This window comes from Haplochromis burtoni, unplaced genomic scaffold (assembly GCF_018398535.1).
Source record: "Haplochromis burtoni strain Fernald_Lab_line unplaced genomic scaffold, NCSU_Asbu1 Contig_111, whole genome shotgun sequence".
In the NCBI taxonomy this organism is placed as follows: Eukaryota; Metazoa; Chordata; class Actinopteri; order Cichliformes; family Cichlidae; genus Haplochromis; species Haplochromis burtoni.
This window is the reverse complement of record NW_024582472.1, coordinates 1,782,324-1,801,241: the sequence shown is the minus strand read 5'-3', so window position 1 is coordinate 1,801,241 and position 18,918 is coordinate 1,782,324. Positions and strand designations below refer to the sequence as shown.

Below are 18,918 nucleotides of genomic sequence, written 5' to 3'. Positions count from 1 at the left end.
TATCTTATCATTTTTATGCTGCATTAACTGTGTTACCATGGTATCCCTTTTTTCGTCATTTGACTTTTGTTTTGGTCGTTAAAGCCTGAGCTGAGTAAATCTGCAGATGTGTGTAGGTTGTTGAATAAGATGGTCATTTGTCCATTCATCTTAGTACAAGGCATTCATATATATCCTCAAGGGCTGCCTTTATTTCATTTATGTCCAATTTTAGATCTGAAAGCCAAGTTCTTAAAGAATATTTGATGCAACATTATCTCACAGAAGATGATGTCTTTTATTATCAAACATCTTGACTGTGATCCAGAGTTTCATTAGAGTGAGAAACAGAGGAAATTAAAGCACACAGAGCTACAAGATGAATTCCATGTTTATTTTTAACTGATGATTTTACATCAGAATTAATCAGATAACATGAAGGGAAAAACATTTACTGAAGAGGTAAAAGTCAATCTGATTTTTGATCCTGAACTTTAATGTAGGACAATTTTCTTATTATAAGGTGTCATATCTGTGTGAAAGTTTAATATGTTTGTTGGGTTGTTGGTCAAAGTCATGACAGCAGTGCCAGAAACATAACAGGTGAGAGGAGGAGGAAAACCGGAGTGATGAAGATGTGATCCGCTGCATCATGGAGCTCGTTTAAACACAGGGCCTGCTCCAGCATTTGGTGGGTCTCAGCACTTATCCCTAAAGGACACAGTACAGAGTTTTTTTGTTGGGATAGAGACAACTAAGTGCTACAACAAAGTCTGCTCTGAAAACCAGAATTGGAGAGCTCACCATGTTGGGACCACTCCTTCCAGGCGTGCAGATATTCAGGGTCATGCTCCCCACCAGTAGCTATATTCAAATTTGATAAAAGTATCTATTAAGACTTTGTATTTTTGAAACTCTATCCACTTGTAACAAGAAAGCTCTGTTTTTACCTTTGGAGTGCTCAATCAGAAGATGTTTCAAATCCCTGAGAGCCCTGGTGAGGTTCTCCAGTTGGTGCTGCAGGTGGAGGTTTTCTTCTTTCAGAGTGTGGATGGTATCCTGGAGCTCGTAAGCTGAGCCGGAGTGTGAAAACAGAGAAATTATCCAAAGCACTGCGGTGACATGCATAATGGAGAACATTGTGGCAAATAATAAATGTGCTGTTGCTGGTCACAGTCCTGCTGAATCTCTCTTCAGCTGCAGAGTGCTTTAAAGTCAGGTGGAAGTGTTAATGTTATTGAGGAGCTGACTTGTTTCTGTGTCAGAATTGATTCACTGATGGGTAGTTAAATGCTCTTGGCCCGCTTACCCACTCAAATGGATCAATTGTTCTGTTTTGGATCTTAGAGCCCAAATTACAGACACGGATAGAGCTGGTTTGGAGTTAATAAACCTTCATCCTAAAACAAAAAAAAACAAACAAACAAAAAAAACAAAAACAAAAAGCACCTGTGAATTTGAGCAGTGCACTGAAGAAATTAAGTCAGTAAGTAGTTATCTCCTTAATCCTACTAATAGTCAGACAAATCTCTGTGTCTATATGACAGTTCGTCCCATCCACTTTAAACTTGGCAAGTGTATTCTTGGGGTCTTTTAAATGTGTCTTCCTTTATTTGGCTATCTTTGTGAGATTTGTGGATTCTCATTAGCTATATTTGTAACTTTTACAGCTAAGTGCCCAACCCTTTATCTTACCCTAACATAAATTTAATTTTAACTTGTCCCTTCACCCCAAAAAGACAATTCTTTCACAATTCTTCATTACTTTGCTTGCCTAAAACTAAACTGGTTCTCAAATGATTATTTATTTATGTATTTGTTGCTTTTGGTTTCCTGTAAATAAATAAAATACTTTTTATTTACTTATGCTATTTAGGTACGCTGCACTGAGCTGTGGCCACAAGGTGGTTGATGCCTGTCCTGGGGGTAACCCCCAAACCAGATGGTGGACACCAGAGGTAAAGGGAACCATCAGGCTGAAGAACGAGTCCTATTGGGCTTGGTTAGCCTGCAGAACTTCGCAGGCAGCCGATATATACCAACAGGCCAAGCGGAACACTGCCCAGGCAGTGGCAATAAGTTGGACGTGTTCCTGGTGGGTGTTGGACTCTGCCAGGGCTGCCCTTTGTCACCAATTGTGTTTCTAATTTTTATGGGCAGAATTTTTAGACGTAACCAAGTGGCGGAAGGCTTCCACTTGGGTGGTCTCCAAATCTCGTCTCTGCTTTTCTCACCTGATGTGGTTCTGTTGGCTTCATCAGGTTGTGGCCTCCAGCTTGCACTGGAGTGGTTCACAGCTGAGCGTGAAGCTGCAGGAATGAGAATCAGAACCTTTGAGTCTGATGCCATGGTCCTCAGCTGGAAAAGGTTCGAGTTATTGCCCCAAATGGAGGAGTTTAAGTATCTCGGGGTTTTGTTCACAAGTGAGGGGAGAGTGGAGTGTGAAATTAACTGACGGCTTGTGCTGCAGCTGCAATGATGCGGACGCTGTACCAGCCCATCATGGAAAAGAGAGGGCTGAGCGTAAAAGTGAAGCTCTCGAGTTACCATTTGATGGTAAATCAAATGGTAAATCAAGCTTTGTGTAGTGACCGAAGAACGAGATCGCAGATACGAGCAGCAAAATGAGCTTTCTCGTGCCACTGATGTGTGGCTGGACTCTCTCCTTTAGAGATAAGGTGAGTTCGGCCAGCCAGACGGGGCTCAGAGTAGAGCCACTATTCCTCCACATCGATAGGAGCCAGTTGAGGTGTTTCAGGCTTCTGACTAGGATGCCTCTTGGACACCTCTAGTTGAGGTGTTCTTAGCATGTCCCATCGGGATAGGCCCAGGGCACACAGACTATATCTCCTGGCTGGCCTGGGAACACCATGGTGTTCCCCTGGACAAGCTGGAGGAGGTGGGTGGTGCATCCTCTGGCTGCTACCCAGTGGAAGACAATGGATAGGCTGTCATAAAATGGATGGATGGATGGATAATTCTTGAGAAAGCTGCAACCCCAGATCTGCCAGCTGTGACTGCCCTGTGAGGCGGCCGACACTTGGAGCTGTTCTGTTTTCAAAACTCTGCTTTATGACTGCCTGTGTGTGATGCATTTACAGAACATCTATAAAATGTACATAGAGAAAAAATAATCTGGGTTACTATCTCCCCAGACAGGTACTGTCAATCTTCTAGATCAGGGGTGTGCTATAAATTTTCAAAATGGATTTCTGCTCAATGTTGATTTGAGTTTGTTGAATTTTTAAGTGTAATTTTTATGGTTGTTTCATTTTAATGGAGAAAAACAGAATATCAACCAAAGGTCTACCTGCCCAAGAAGGGACATATACAGGGTAATCTTAAGTTTCCCAACAAACACTTAATGAACACCTAAAGGATTTAGAGAAAGCATGGAAGAAAGTTTTGTAGTGAAATGAAACTATCTGGCATCAGCTTGACCTGTCGTGTTTGGAGGAAGAGAAATGCTTAATATTTTCCAAAGCACACCATCCCCACACTCAAGCACAGAGGTGGAAACATGACGCTTCGGGGCTGTTTTTCTGTTAAGGTTGCAGGGTGACTTCACCACACTGAGGAGGTAATGGACGGGTCATGTACTTGGATGGCAATAACCTAAAACATGTGTTTGTCCCCCGTAGCTGAAATTGCAGTGTTTTTTATTTAGCAATTATAACTGATTATTAAATAATTATTAATGACTTCACTGTGATGTTCTTATTATTCAGTAACATCGTGTGGTTTTGGCCCCTGGGCTGCATGTTCAACAACCGTCAGCTGGTTGAAAGCGGAAGTGCTTCGAGTAGCTTTCGTCGTCATCCGGGTTGATCTCCGTCACAGAGGATCCAGGATGGCGACTCACATGTCGAGGTGCAGAACCTGGAGTCGGGTTCAGAGGTAACACGTTTTAAATAAACGCTTACAGTGTCGCTAATGTGGAGTTTAACGCGAACAGACTGCAGCAGCACCGATACACCCACTGTCTCCCACCTGACGTTTCCGCTCATCCCTGCGGGTTTAGAAATTCTCTACGTCCTCGTCACCGTTAATTAGCAGCTAGCATGATGCTAAGTTACATCATAACCCGTTAATGAAGCTAAAAATGCTCCTTTCGCTTAAGCTTTGGCATTATTTTAGCGGCTTTCTGTAATGTCCGAGATAAAGAATTGTTCTACTTTGTTTTAATATATTTTAAATAGACGTGCTAGTTAGGCTGTTTTTGTTGAGAATTTGAATATGAAGAGACATATTTGGGTAAAAGAGAATAGATTGCTGGACTTAATAATGTGCGTTTGCCTGAGGATGGTGGAGGATTATACGTGCTGACTTTGAATTTATCACTGTGTGGCTGAGATTCTGATATTATAGAAGTGCTATAAGAGGAATGTTAAACTTTTAAGCTCCAAACACGTTTGGACAATGAAGTCGATAATAGTATCTATGTGCACCTAATCTATTTGAGTCAAAAGGCGAAAATAGTCATTTTCAGAGAGTTTTTACGTACTTTTGGTGCTATATGATGTCAGTGAATATGCTGATCCCTGTTGCATGGCTGTAAACACAAAACCCACACTGTTCTTTTTATGATGGACAGCCAATCAGAACAGAGTTTTCTCACAGCTAGAGGAGCTTAACCATGGCCAGGGCTCTGTACTACGAAGCCACTTCAGTATACTCAAGTGATCTGGATTCACTTACCCTAACACTGGCAATCATGTTGTTAAGCAGTCATGTGAAGCTTGTTTTCAGCTGGCTAAGTTAACCGAAAGTTTTCCCTGTGTGTTCACTTAATTGGTGTAAATTGTAATATTTGAAAAATATGAGGGGGTTAAATGCATAAACTGAAAGGATTACAGCTGTTAGAATTTAGGGCTGCAACAATTCATCAAGTAATTCGATTTTCATTTTCTTACTGGGTAAAATATGCTGCAAAGCTAACCTGGTCCAGACTAGAGATCAGCAGGAATGAAATCACCACCTACTGACCAAAAAGTCTGCAGACAATAGTATGTCTTTGCAAAATATCTGTTTCCCTCTGAAGAGTATGGAAAACATGCAAGCTGGATTTTCTTTTCCTTTTTTATTCTTCTTCTTCTTTTTTCCTGTTTTTAAACATGGAAATTAAAAAAACAAACTATTTTCCACTCCACTTTGTGCCTGACACTAAGAGGACAGGCCTCTTTCAAGCAACTGCCATATATAATGGATGTTCAGTAGTTTCTGATGCAGATTGTTTTCCTCTAGTTGAATGATTCAGCTTGTAAGATCTTAGCCCGCTCAGGTATGTCTGCACGTCACGATATTATTTTGTCTCAGCTTTTCTGTTGTGTAACAGTAACATGTTGCCAAAAAAGAGAGCATATGACAAACAAGGCTTTAAAGTACTGGACAAGATGCCAGTACAATTATTATTATTAGTAGTAGTAGTATCATTATTGTAAAATTCTGAAGACATTTGATATTTAAGCTTTGCGAATTTTATAGATAGCATATCCATTTGGTATCTATACTGTATTATTAAAGGATTTTATTTTTTTTCTCACTGTTGCCAAGTGCTTGCTCATAGGGGGTCATGTGATTCTTGGGGTTTCTTTTTAATACTTTAGGGTCTTTAACTTGCAGTATAAAATGTCCTGAGGTTACTGTTGTGGATTGGCACCATTTGAATTGAATTTAAGTGAATTGATGCAGAATGCAAAGTAAGAAGGTAACAAAATGGTCAGTCCTCTTTAACATTTAAAGGTGTTGAACATTCTGCCACCATAGATAAAAACATGAACTGATTTTAAACTTTAAGGCCAAATCTCTAAAATATGTCTTCTTAGCTGTTCTATGAAGTTTGTCAGTATTTGTGTTAGTCACTGTTGTCTCCATTGTTGTTTGTTGTACTGTTTGTTTTTATTTTTGTATTGGCACATTGTTTGTCAGAAGACTAATTGGTGAGGTCTTTAAAGTAGCTGTGGCTAGAAGGGCTGTGTACAATGTAAAGGTTGTACAAAAATTAAACCCAGCAATGTTAATATTTATTGGTCATGTTGTATAAGCTGCAGTTTTTTCAAAAGTTGGCTTTTGAAATTCAGCTTTTAAAAGTTGATGAGGTTTTTTTTTTTATAGCAGTTGTTTTATTGTCATCCAAGGTATGGGATAGCAGCTTACCGGAAATACAGCAGTGGTGGCGGATACCCAAATATCTCCCTCTCTACACCGTTGCCTGGGATCCCCAAACCAGTGTTCGCTTCAGTGGATGGTCAGGAAAAATATGAGACCAAGATTACCACTCTAGAAAATGGCCTCAAAGTTGCTTCCCAAAACAAGTTTGGTGAATTCTGCACAGTTGGAGGTAAGTTGTGTCTTTGATGTGCTGATATATTCACAGTTCCTTGTCACCTGCAAGAACTGGATAAAGTGAGATTCTCTCTCTTTCTTCCTTTTGTTAGTTTTGGTTAATTCGGGATCCAGACATGAAGCAAAGTATCCAAGTGGGATTGCACACTTCTTAGAAAAACTTGCATTTTCTGTAAGTATTAAATAAAATCCAATGAAAAAGACCAAAAAGGTGGAGGTGCGAGCAATAAACCTGACAACAACATTTATGTCTTTAGTCCACAGCACAGTATGGGAGTAAAGATGAAATCCTTCTTACGTTAGAGAAACACGGGGGGATCTGTGACTGCCAGACATCCAGGTATTTAACACAGTTCCCGTCTCAGTGTGGAATGATGTAATGATAAACGCAAACAACACACAGCTGATTTGAGGTGTGTTGATTGGTTGTTTTGCTTTGCAGAGACACCACAATGTATGCAGTGTCTGCTGAAGTGAAAGGTCTGGACACAGTGGTCAGTCTTCTGTCTGATGCTGTTCTACAGCCTCGCCTGCTGGGTAAGGACATATAATTTAGGGTCAGTCCTCACAAACGGTCCAAGAGTCTCCACCGGTAATACAAACTGTTTCTTTGTGTGCAGATGAAGAGCTCGAGATGACCAGAATGGCGGTGCGCTTTGAGTTAGAAGATCTCAACATGAGGCCAGATCCTGAGCCATTACTCACTGAGATGATCCATGCTGTGAGTTATGCCTCATTATTCCTTAGCTAGTCCATCCAGCCATTCATCCCATTTTCTTATTAATCAGTGAATTACTAATGAAACCAAAATCCACTGTCAAAATTTCAATGCTCATTTCTACTCTGATAGAGTAACTTTGCATGATTCACAGTCCAAAACGATCCATTTGCCTTAGCTGAGCTTTTGTGCAGCCTCTCCATTCACTCACAGTCTGAACCAAGCTGTTTTGCTTCTTCCCTCTTTGAGTCCACCCTTCCTTTAAGCCAAATTTCTTCTTATTGGAGGCCTCGTGCAAACAGAAGATTTGAACAAGGAGTGAAAAAGGCTTCTGTATGTCAGGGTTAATCACATTAAGGAGCTTCGCTCTTGTTGATATCATACAGAGTCAGGAGTGGCAAAAATTATGAAAATGAGTGTTTGGAGTAATTTGAAGTCTGATTGGGTCAGAGGGATTACTTTTAGATATTCTGACCTCATTAATGTCAAACTCAATGGTGAGTAGTCCTAGTTTGTTTTCATCTTTAAATCTATATGTGACCCTTCTTTGTTGTTTTGTTTCCAGGCTGCGTATCGAGGCAACACAGTCGGACTGCCTCGTTTTTGTCCTGCAGAAAATGTGGATAAGATTGACAAGAATGTGCTTCACAGTTACCTGCGTAACTATTACCGTCCAGAGCGCATGGTGCTGGCAGGAGTGGGCATCGAGCACGAGCAGCTGGTCGAAAGTGCCAGGAAATACCTGCTGGACGTAAAACCAGTGTGGGGAACGAGTTCAGCGCCCAACGTGGACCTCTCTGTAGCACAGTACACTGGTGGCATCGTCAAGGTGATTAACCAGGCTCTGTTTAAAATCACAGTTTGGCAGATACCTGTTTTTGTTATTATTCCTCCGTTCTGCTGGAGAAAGCAAATGATCTTTTTAACGGATCTTTAAAAGTTGGACATTGTGTTTTATTCTGTTAGATGGAGAAGGATATGTCAGACGTGAGCCTTGGCCCCACCCCCATCCCAGAACTTACCCACATCATGATCGGCCTGGAGAGCTGCTCCTACCTGGTGGGTGTTTGCAGTGTCTTGGAAAGTCTCCAATCAGGGGCCTGAGACATGTTAAAGGGTAAAAATGTTCCCTTTACAGGAGGATGACTTTATCCCATTCGCTGTGCTCAACATGATGATGGGTGGAGGCGGCTCCTTCTCTGCAGGAGGACCCGGGAAAGGCATGTTTACCCGACTGTACCTGAACGTCCTTAACAGGTGAGCGTCTCACAAGAAAATTGTACTAAAACTATTCCAATTAGTCGTCACCGACTGTTAAATTTTTGTTATCTGTTGTAGACATCATTGGATGTACAACGCCACCTCCTACCATCATAGCTACGAGGACAGCGGCCTACTGTGTATCCATGCTAGTGCAGACCCCAGACAGGTTGGTACAGTCTCAATACAGGACAGCTGCAGAGTATCTGTTAGGATTCTGTAACAAATTTCTCAATTAAATTTTGAAACTTTTTCTGATGAGGCTTTGGCAGCTCTGGTGCTCTGGGGTAGGTGGTTTCACAGGACACGGCCTGCAACTGGAAAGGCCCGATCCCCTCTGTTTTTGACCTTGTCCTGGGAACATCCAGAATCCTCTGATTAGAAAACCTTAGTGCCCTAACTTGAAGGTGGATGCTTAAAGGCTTAGATAAAAAAAAGGGGGCAAAGGTCAAAGACTTAAGAACAAGCAATAAAATCTAAAACTAAATTCTAAAAGTGGCAGGAAGCCAGTAAAGAGAGGATGAATGGGTAATGTGCTCTTGCTTTTTTGTCCCTGTAAGGAGCTGAGTGTATATTTGGGAAAAGTTCACCTCCAGTGAATAGTTTGTCATGTTTTTTGTGGTTCTTTTTCTTATTTCTTATTTCATTTATTCATTTCCAGGTGAGAGAAATGGTGGAAATAATCACCAGAGAGTTCATTCAGATGGGCGGCAGTGCAGGAGAGGTAATGATCGCCACAAGCTTTGTCCTCATCATTTAGCGGAATAAAAATTACACAGTTCTTTTAATAAATTTCCCTTATGTGCCCAGATGGAGCTGGAGAGGGCAAAGACTCAGCTGAAGTCCATGTTGATGATGAACCTTGAATCACGGCCGGTTATTTTTGAAGACGTTGGTCGTCAGGTTCTCTCCACAGGAAAGAGAAAGCTGCCACATGAGCTCTGTCATCTAATAAGTGAGTACTGGAAGGATTTTTGTGTTATTTTCTTTGCAAGTCATCTAAATTTATGTGACGATAATATTCAAATAATTTTCAGGCAGCGTGACACCTGGTGACATTAAAAGAGTGACCACCAAGATGCTGCGCAGTAAGCCAGCTGTCGCAGCGCTTGGAGATCTCATGGAGCTGCCCTCGTACGAACACATCCAGGCCGCCTTGTCCAGCAAGGACGGACGTCTGCCCCGCACATACCGCCTCTTCAGATAGACCCGCATCATCACTTTACATAAACTGGACTTGAAGATTACACTAGTGTTCCCTCCGAACACGGAAATCACCACAGCTTACTGTGAAGGGTGACAAATACCTCTGAGAGAAGGGGTGATTTTAAAGAAATGACACATTGTACTCTACAGTAATCCTAGTCTGTATACAACTGTATTTTTGTTTTGTTGCCAGGAAGTCAATAATTCATTATTTTTATGGGAGGTTTGCAGGAGTTTGCTTTTAAAGAAACACAAAATTATCATGTAAGGTTCCCATTTAAAAACCCCATCAGTGTCACAGAGCCACTCAGAGTAGACTGTGTTCTGGATGCCCCTAAAACTCTTTCGTTTTTTTTATTCCACCATTACTTTCTTTGCAGATCGCAGCTCTCTAAAAATTCTTTATTCCAGAGTCAGTGGATTAAACTGTTATTTATACGACAAGACTTCATAATGTCCTTTTATAGGTACGGAGACAGCAGAAAGTTACATAATATATGATTAAAAACAAAATGGAGATTTTTGGATCAGTCACTGACTTGACTGCTTGTCCTCCAGACTGAAATTGTGATTCGTGTATTGTACAGTAAAAAGATGGTTAAACAAGTGTGGTGTTTGTTTTTACTGTTACGCTGAAGGCTTTGCAAATCACATTGGTTATGAGGAGCCACAGCTGTGTGACGACCACATAAGGGCAAAGAATAGAAAAAGCAGGTTATAGTCTGAGTGTTTGACTTGCAGTGATTGTCTACATATGTTGACTTGATTATTTTTTTGTCTGTGTTTCATGGATATTCTCACAGAAACGCACAATCTAAGACTCAAAACTTTGAACACAACCTCTCATTTAATGTTGTTTTTTTTGTTCTTACCACTTTCTATATTGTAGATACACATTGAAGACATCAAATATATAAAACAAAATATATAGAATTATGAAGCAAAGAAATGCAGATAATTAACTCTAAATATGTTTTATATTTTAGTAGGGTGACCATATTTTGGTTTCCCAAAAAGTGGACATTTGGCCCAGTCATGAAGAACTTTAATAATACTGTTTGCTTAAAGAAAACGTTAACATATTCAAACAATGCCTTCTCTGTGCCGTTAATGAATGGTAAAATAAAAAATATCATATAGGCTTTTACAAGTCAACAAGTGCAAAAAAAAGGATGGTTGGTCACCCTAATTCCTCAAAGTAGTCACCCTTTTCTTTGTTGACAACACTGCAAACCTTGGCCTTCTCTCAATAAGCTTCATGATGTAGTCACCTGAAATAGTTTTCACTTCACAGGTGTGCCTCGTCAGGGTTCATTTGTGGAATTTCTTGCCTTCTCAATGGGTTTGGGACCATCAGTTGTGTTGTGCAGAAGTAAGGTTTGTACACAGCTAACAGCTGTGATAACTGTTAAAATTCATAATATGGCAAGAACCAGTCCGCTAAGTAAAGGGAAACAACAGTCCATCATTACTTTAAGAACTGAAGGTCAGTGAGTACGAAAAATTGCTAAAACTTTGAATGTGTCCCCAAGTGCAGTCGCAAAAACCATCAAGCGCTACGATGAAACTCTCGAGGACCACCCCAGGAAAGGAAGACCAAGAGTCACCTCTGCTCCTGAGGATAAATTCATTTGCGTCACCAGCCTCAGAAAATCATGTTAACAGCACCTCAAATTAGAGCCCAGATAAATGCCTCACAGAGTCAGTGGAAGACACATCTCTACATCAACTGTTCAGAGGAGACTGCTCGAGTCCAAATCTGAGATCTTTGGTTACACCTGCTGTGTCTTTCTGCGACACAGAAAAGATCAACAGATGGTCTCTACATGCATGGTTCCCACTGTGAAGCGTGGAGGAGGTGTGATGGATTGGAGGTGCTTTGCTGGTACACTGTTGGGGATTTTTTCAAAGCTGAAGGTACGTTGAACCAGATTGGCTACCACAGCATCTTGTAGCAACATGCCATCCCATCTCAGGTTTGCGTTTAGTTGGACCATCATTTATTTTTCAACAGGACAGTCACCCCAAACACACCTCTGGGTTGCGTAAGGGCTACTTGACCAAGAAGGAAAGTGATGGAGTGCTGCACCAAATGGCCTTTACAGTCACCTGACCTAAACCCAGTCTAGATGGGTTGGGATCTGATGGACTGCAGAGTGATGGGAAAAGGGCCAACAAGTGGAAAACCATTTCAGCTGACTACCACATGAAGCTCGTCAAGAGAATGCCAAGAGTGTGCAGAGCAGTAATCAAAGAAAAGAATAGCTATTTTGAAGAATCTAGACTATAAAACATGAGTTATTTCACACTTTCTTTTTACTACATGATTGTTGACAAGAGGCTGTAAGCCTGTACATCATGCCCCTAACTTTAACCTTTGGTAGTGACAAAGGGACAACTATTTTTGACTCAGTTTAAGAAGCACCCTCAAGTGGCCATTGGAGAAACTGCAGTTTTGGGGATTCCCACACAGGCTTCATCTTTAAGCTCTGGAAGCTGGTGCTCAGCTTCACCTTAGATTTAACACAGTATTATAACTACTATATTAAGTTGATAACATTGCAACACATTGTGCTCCCCCACACTTAAATACATCTGTTATGGGCAAAATGTATCCAACAAACAAAGGTGTTTTCAAACCTTTATTATGGGATGTTACATCAGATGACATAAAAAGATATAGTTGTGGATAAGAGGTCCCGATGATGTAAAAACAATACCCACAGGCACTTTTTTTAAAAAACAGAATGCGCTTCATGCTGGGAATGCAGATGATTAATGTGCTGCTACATACAGTACATGGACAGTTTACACAGTAATAAGATGAGAGGTAAGGCATTGCGTTTAGTGTTGCAAAGGTTCACTTGGCCTAATCACACAAAAGGTAGCAATAATGGTAGTAATATAGTAGTAATATCATTAAAATGCTCAAACGTTTTTTTTATAGCAAGTGAGTTCCTAAGAAATATTGAATAAAAGCATCAAATAACTGTAATTTCCCTGAATTTAACAGTAGCTCTTAACAAGGTGCAACATGCTCCTCAGAGTCTATATTTGACCTGATCCTCAAAACTCTCCAACAAAACGGACACCTAAAAGTGTGCTGTAGTTATGTTTAGTACATTACTTCATGACAAAAATCACAAGGCATTTGAACACTGGTATAGCATTCAGAAAAACAGAGTATTATAGTATATGATGCTTCTTAAACGGCTACAAAAAATAGAGAGAAAATAGGTATTGTTACTGTCTGTAAGGTCTTATCAGTCCACACTGGAGCATGTGACTGAACTTTAAGCCACAAAGGGAGACCCCCCTTCCCTAGTTATGTTTGGGTACAGGGGGCAGAATAAATAAAGGCCAGAACGCTGATATCTGCATGACCTCGAGATCCCTGCCCTCGAGTCTAGCCAGCTTCTTCGGGACACAGCTGCACCTCAGTTACCTCGACCACAGCTGGGATTTGTGTAGTTAAGACAACTTTGGTTTTTCCTTTTTGTCCTTTCTGGCCTTCCTGTTTCTGGCACAGGTCTGATCCAATCCAGCCTGATCTGGTCCAGAGTGTTCCTTAATGGGTTTTAAGAGATGGTGCAGATCGTGCTGCTTTGGTTCTTCATGGCCTCCTTTGTCTTTATTTCTCTGGTGATCCGCCTCCTCCTGATACCTTCCAAGTACAAGCTTCGGTCAAACTGTCCGGCACACAGAGGAATGCTGACAAAAATACAAGCAAATACAACATTACAGGTGTTAGAAAGTCAAAATGCATAAAGCACAACTGATCGTTTACCAAATGATCAATTGCAGTCCAGTGAAAAAGAACCATCATTTAAGGCATGGATTTTTGCATTGTAATATTTCAGCAACATTTTAATTTAACTGCAACCCACACAGTGCAACATGAACTTAATAAACCTGGGTAGGCCATCAAATTTGTATGACACAGAGCTACTGTTTTGTGACCACAGCTAAAGATTGTCAGGATTCTTTCACAATGATAACCTTTGCACTACCTACGAAAATCCACGACAGCACAGTTTATTACATCACTAAAGCCTGGAGCCTCTGGGGGACTCTCTTCCTCTCCCCCTTTATATGTCACTGCTGCACGTAGTTTCATCCTGTTTGTGTTTCGTTCTCTCTCTATTCTACTCTGTTCTGTCTTCTCAAGGCTGCTTCTGCTTGGGGATGACTTTTTCTTCCTTTATTTTCTAAATGCTTTGTCAAAGGAGATTCTTGGGTTTCTACTGATGCAGAGTTCTTAACCTTACAATACAAAGAGCTTGAGACTGACTACTACTGTGATTTGGTGTCATTAAAAATCCCATCTGAATCTGATCTAACATATTACTTCATAAATTGTGTTACTTTTCCCTAGACCATGTGCCAGCGCCTAATCTCAATAAGTCTCCACACATGCCAGAAAGCCTACACCAGTGACTCTCTAGAAACAAGTGCTAGGCCCAAACGTGACACCGCTGAGAGTGAAGGCTCTCAGTCAAATAGGTCATAGTAAAAGGCAACTTTTACTTTCGCCTTCTTTCAGGCTATTAAGTTCCAACTTTATGTGAAATTAAATTTAATTGGAAAGGACTACAGCACTAAGGTGTATGTGTGAATGTTAGTGGGACTCACTTGTCTCTTCCTGGCCTGAGTTTGACCTGAAAGACACCAATGACAGGCCGGTGGTCCGAGGTCTTGATGTTCGAGCAGCTGGTATACATGAGTGTTTTTATGTCATTAGCCTGCCTGCTCCTGAATAGGATCCTGTCCTGTGAACACAGAGAGGTTCTATGCGTTTGAGAGCCACTTTAATAGAAATGACAAAGTGTTTTTAAAAAACTTAAGGCGTTTATCTTTTGTCATGTGCGACACGTCTTTGTTCTACTTACTGTGTATGAAGGTGTTCTCTGTTTAGAAGTGGTGTCATAGACATCGCGACCAATGTCGAATTTGTACGTGGGTAAGAAGTGTATTGATGCCTCTTGGAAACCTTTAAAGATTGACCCTGGAGGGACAAACAACTCACAGGATAAGAATCAATGGAAAACAACAACCTATTTCTATAAGAACTTTTGCAACTGTTTAGATGCATAAAAAATCATGTAGGGAAGAAAATCCAAGAAAGTTTGTTCTGCTCATCCAGTCGTTGCATTTCCTGTGGGAAAATCATTTTCATCACTCAGCCAAGCCACTTTTTCAGTCTGAAGTGACAAAATGTTTCTCCCACTGAAAGCGCGACGTCCAGATGAACAAAATCAACTTTCTGAGTTTTTGCAAATGTTGACGCTTTGGCTTCCTATGTGCATACCTTCCTTCATTTCCTTGGAGAGCTGATCGTGCTCCAGAAGAGGGCTCATATCGCCACCTACTGTGGAGCTTATGATGGCCTCCACCTCACTCCGGTCTTTATCCAGCCGAAAGTTAAAGTCTCCAAACCAGAAGACCTGATCGAATCTTGTAGTGACGTCAGCTGCAGTGAAAAATTATATTCCATCAATTTTCACTGAATACTGGCAATTAGTGTTATAAGCACTAAGATTTTAACCACAATTTTAACCATATATAGATCATCAGTAACTGCTGGTACAAAGATGGCCATGGAAACAAATACAAAAATAGATTGTTATATTTATAGAGAAAAACCTTCCTGTACATTAGCCAGACCGCTTATTCCCTCCTCCTGCAAATAATCCTAAACCTAGGTGTCTAGGAATGTTTAATCTAATTACAGTTGTTGCAATCAATCATGTTGTGATTTGATTGAAAAAGAAGGACAATTAGAAAATGAATGCAATGTTTTAAGATTATTTGTCTTATCAGAATGAATGCATGCCACTTTTATACTGTTACATCTTTAAAAGATTAAGTATTCTGATGCATAAACCATCCAAATAGCTTTAACATTTTAAATTATTCACACAAAGTAGCTTCAGAGAGTCTTACATGGTGTGGAGCGGTACGGGTTGGTATCTGGAAGGCCTTTTGGAAGAGCTAGAGCCTCGACAATCTTGTTGTAATCAAGTATTCTCTCGTAGACTTTGGCATCGCCGGCTGGGAGAAAAACAGAAAAACACATTAGAAATATGCAACATTGGCCGGCTGTAGGGTTTAAATGCAATACACTAATGTGCAGTGTAAAAAAAAGCTTCTCTGACTTGGAAAAGCTGCTACTAACAGGTAAAATGGGAAGTAACGAAAAGGAAAGAAGTGCCAAAAAAGGTGAAGGCAATCCCCACTGCGCCTTTGGTCTTGATCTGCGAGATGATCCTCGTTGTGACTGTGGCGTGCTCCGCCTCTGTGCAAAAAAATAAAGAAGAAGAAAGGTAAATGGCGTGTATTTGTATAGCGCTTTTCAGGTGGTTCATGTCTGTGCACACAAATCAACATGTCACTACAACAAAATCCTTGTCACAATCCTCTGGCCAGTTATAGTAGGTGGAGCATTTCATCCAAAGCAACAAGGATATCAGTAGAGAGTTGTAAGTTGAAACTAAAGGATCTTTTCAAGTGTTTTGATATTCATATCGACTTGTAAACAGCATTTTAAGTATATTATAGAAAGGTTTAATCTAGAAAACTAAACATTCACAGCTTAGCTTTGATTATTTTTTTCAGATTTTAAAGCTCAAATAATTGATTAGTTAAGAAAATTAATTCAACAGTATAAAAGACCTATCTGAATTAAAGACTATTTAAACCTTTTAAAGCCTGTTTTGAGGAACAAGAAATCAATTTTAATCATTTAATACCTCCAGAAACCCTGTCTTTAAGACAACATGCTATTAAATACACAAGTCACCACAGAAATATGAGCAATTTAGAAATATCATTTCATAATCACCATCCCTCCTGAACTAATACGTAGAGTAGGACAGACCTGAGCAGAACCAGATGAGGTCTCTTCTGACAAATACAGTGAGATATAAAACACCATGTGAAGCTGCATATAACATGACGTAGTAAGGTCCCAGACTCTCCTGAAGTCTGGTCTCCCACTCCCTCCTGCACACAAACAAAGTTACATATTAGTAAGCGGAAAATGAGAGCCATTACGGAGTAATTCATCATAATAACCGGCTTTTATTTAAAACATTAAATGATCCACCTGTCAGGACAGCCCTCCTGGACCCCAATAACATAAAAGTCTTGTGCAAATTCAGAGTCTGTCGGAAGGAGGAGATCATCTAAGTTGACTGGAAGGCCCTGAAAATGGCAGGAATTTGGTTATGATTCAGTTTCTCCATCAGAAAAACCTTTGTGAGAGATGCTGCAGGTCACAACATCCTCCCACCTTCTCTCCTTGCATGTTCCAAGTGGCGATGTAGATGCCAACTCTCCTGTCGGGGAAGAGGCGGTCCAGCTCCTCAGCCCCAAGCAAGGCACCACTACCCAGCACGCTGCCCTCCATAAAACTCCTGGATGACGAAAAGTAAAATCAGCACATATATCGAGTTTAATCACAGCTGTAAGGCTGCTATCTCTATGGTCAGGTCAATAATTCATCTTTATAAGTATTAAAGCAGTGGACTAAGAACCATTTTACCACTCATCCTGTCAAAAACCCTGCTGAATCTCCTCACACCTATATTCTTCTTTGCTCCAGTAATGGAGGCTGTTTATTCTTATTTGTGCATTTTTAGCTAAAGCAGCTCAGATGTTGATTTCTTTACCACAAAGTATCGCAGACTAACGTGTAAACATTTCAAATTTAGTTTTGAAAGAGGAATGAAAGATGAATGATGAAAGATGAATTAAATCTAACACAGCTTGCAGGGGAGCGTGGGGGTTTTGGAGCTAAAGTGTACTGTAATAAAGGAAAGATAAAAGGGTAATATGAGTATAAAGTGGGTGAGCTTAGAAAGGGCTCATCCAGACAAAAAAACAAAAACAAAACAAAAACACACCCCATCTTACTTCTTTTGTTTTTAAGTGTCACTAGCTTAATACCCTTGAAAGAGACTGGTAAGTAACTATAGTTTAACAGGAAGCTGAGTGCAGTTACTTTAATCTACACGACATCTTACAATAGAGCCTTCAAATCCAGCACAAGGATGATGACTACAGGTGCATCTTTATATTACCTGCTAAACCTACCTGTTCCTCATATCCTGCGGTCTGATGGGGCTGAGTACGCTGTAGGTGGACCTCATGGAGTTGACAGAGGCACTATCCGACCCCATGTTCTCCAAAAGCCGGCTGTCGCTCAGGTTCCTGTGGAGCCTTTCTCCAAGCTTCTCTCTGGCCGGCATGGCATAATCCAAACAATCCCTGTCAATCCTATTAGCTGCCCTCAAAGTGGCTGACGCAAAGCTCTTCTCCAGAGCAGGCAGTGGTCCGGTGGGTTGCACCGGAGACAGACGCACCTTGGCGGCCCTCCACTGCTGGACTGTAAGGTCGCTCTGCTGGCTGCGGGGTCTCCTTTCATAGTCAGAAAGACTACTCCCTCTGTCCCGGAAGGCTGGGGATCCAGTTGGAACAGCAGAATGGGGTCTCGCACTGGGATCCCGCTCATTCCTCACTGCAGCTGTACCCTGGATAACGAACCCACTCGGAGCTACAACAGTTTCATCCTCTTTAAGCGAGTCTGTGGAGGAGCCGGTCTCAGCTGGGTCGCTCAGACTCTCTTGGCTGTTTCTCAGCCTCCTGGTTCTCACAGTCTCCTCCAATGAAATGCTTTTGCTGGACTTCGACAGTCTGGGTAGCAAGGGGGGGCGGGGCTGATACGGACTGATCCCTTCCCCTGTGTTTCTAAGCCTAAGGTCATCCTTGTGCCCGTTGGTGGATTTTACATCTACTATGGAGGTATTGAGTTTGCTGCTGTCATTGGCAATTGAGTCTCCTTTACCAGGAGCCTCACAGGAGTGATGGAGGGGGCCGTCCTCTCCATCCTCAGTCATCCTCTTCTCATGTCTGAGTCCAGCTGTGGTGAGGTGGATGAAGCGCTCTCATTTTCAAGTGGCACAAGACCTGTTCAGACACACGGCGGAGTTTGTTTTACTGACATGGCCTTCAAACGATCACTTTACTGTCTGATATACGTTCTGATATCAGCCACGGCAGAGGGTTACTGCATCAAATACCCAATCAGTGGAAACAACAAACATTTTTGATTTCAAGCAATTAAAAGCAAGAGCTGTAGCTAAAAAAGACAAAGCACATGAGCTAACGCAATTACTGCTTGTTTCAACAACTTTAATGCTGAACGAAAAGTCCCGTTAAAGTCTACTTTAACAATTCTACTTAAGCCATCATCTAAATCACGTTTACATACACAACAATGTCATCTGTTAAGCTTTTCTCTTCACTGGATAACAACCTGCAGCTGCAGCTAACAAAGCTAAAATGCTAAAGCTGTGCTAACTAATGCCTAAAGCGTACGTTTCTGTGACCACATTAACAAACGGATAACT

At 41.1% G+C, this 18,918-nt stretch overlaps 2 protein-coding genes across 2 annotated transcripts; one reads left to right on the top strand and one right to left on the bottom strand.

Moving 5' to 3' along the window:
- The first annotated feature begins 3,762 nt into the window (after nucleotides 1-3,762).
- pmpca (peptidase, mitochondrial processing subunit alpha) lies at nucleotides 3,763-10,115 on the top strand. Its single transcript, XM_005928830.2, has 13 exons — nucleotides 3,763-3,876; nucleotides 6,117-6,319; nucleotides 6,417-6,496; nucleotides 6,582-6,664; nucleotides 6,767-6,861; nucleotides 6,945-7,045; nucleotides 7,608-7,871; nucleotides 8,009-8,101; nucleotides 8,181-8,299; nucleotides 8,381-8,471; nucleotides 8,964-9,026; nucleotides 9,113-9,257; nucleotides 9,340-10,115. The coding sequence occupies exons 1-13, from the start codon at nucleotides 3,830-3,832 to the stop codon at nucleotides 9,507-9,509; spliced, it is 1,554 nt and encodes a 517-aa protein (XP_005928892.1). The 5' UTR covers nucleotides 3,763-3,829; the 3' UTR covers nucleotides 9,510-10,115.
- A 1,065-nt stretch (nucleotides 10,116-11,180) lies between these two features.
- inpp5e (inositol polyphosphate-5-phosphatase E) lies at nucleotides 11,181-18,900 on the bottom strand. The gene is made up of 10 exons (XM_042223449.1): nucleotides 17,603-18,900; nucleotides 16,800-16,923; nucleotides 16,614-16,711; nucleotides 16,386-16,510; nucleotides 15,684-15,803; nucleotides 15,452-15,559; nucleotides 14,817-14,978; nucleotides 14,398-14,513; nucleotides 14,141-14,277; nucleotides 11,181-13,219 (listed from the first exon to the last, which is right to left on the bottom strand). Exons 1-10 carry the CDS (start codon nucleotides 18,403-18,405, stop codon nucleotides 13,087-13,089), a joined length of 1,926 nt encoding a protein of 641 aa, XP_042079383.1. The 5' UTR covers nucleotides 18,406-18,900; the 3' UTR covers nucleotides 11,181-13,086.
- Between the last annotated feature and the right edge of the window lie 18 nt (nucleotides 18,901-18,918).

Coding starts and splice junctions, on each gene's coding strand:
- pmpca (XM_005928830.2), top strand. CDS start 3,830: ATGGCGACTCACATGTCGAGGTGCAGAACCTGGAGTCGGGTTCAGAG. Junction 6,320..6,416: donor TGAATTCTGCACAGTTGGAG/GTAAGTTGTGTC, acceptor TCCTTTTGTTAG/TTTTGGTTAATTCGGGATCC. Junction 8,300..8,380: donor TACCTGAACGTCCTTAACAG/GTGAGCGTCTCA, acceptor TATCTGTTGTAG/ACATCATTGGATGTACAACG.
- inpp5e (XM_042223449.1), bottom strand. CDS start 18,405: ATGACTGAGGATGGAGAGGACGGCCCCCTCCATCACTCCTGTGAGGCT. Junction 16,712..16,799: donor GGAACATGCAAGGAGAGAAG/GTGGGAGGATGT, acceptor TGCCATTTTCAG/GGCCTTCCAGTCAACTTAGA. Junction 14,514..14,816: donor CTCCAAGGAAATGAAGGAAG/GTATGCACATAG, acceptor TTGTCCCTCCAG/GGTCAATCTTTAAAGGTTTC.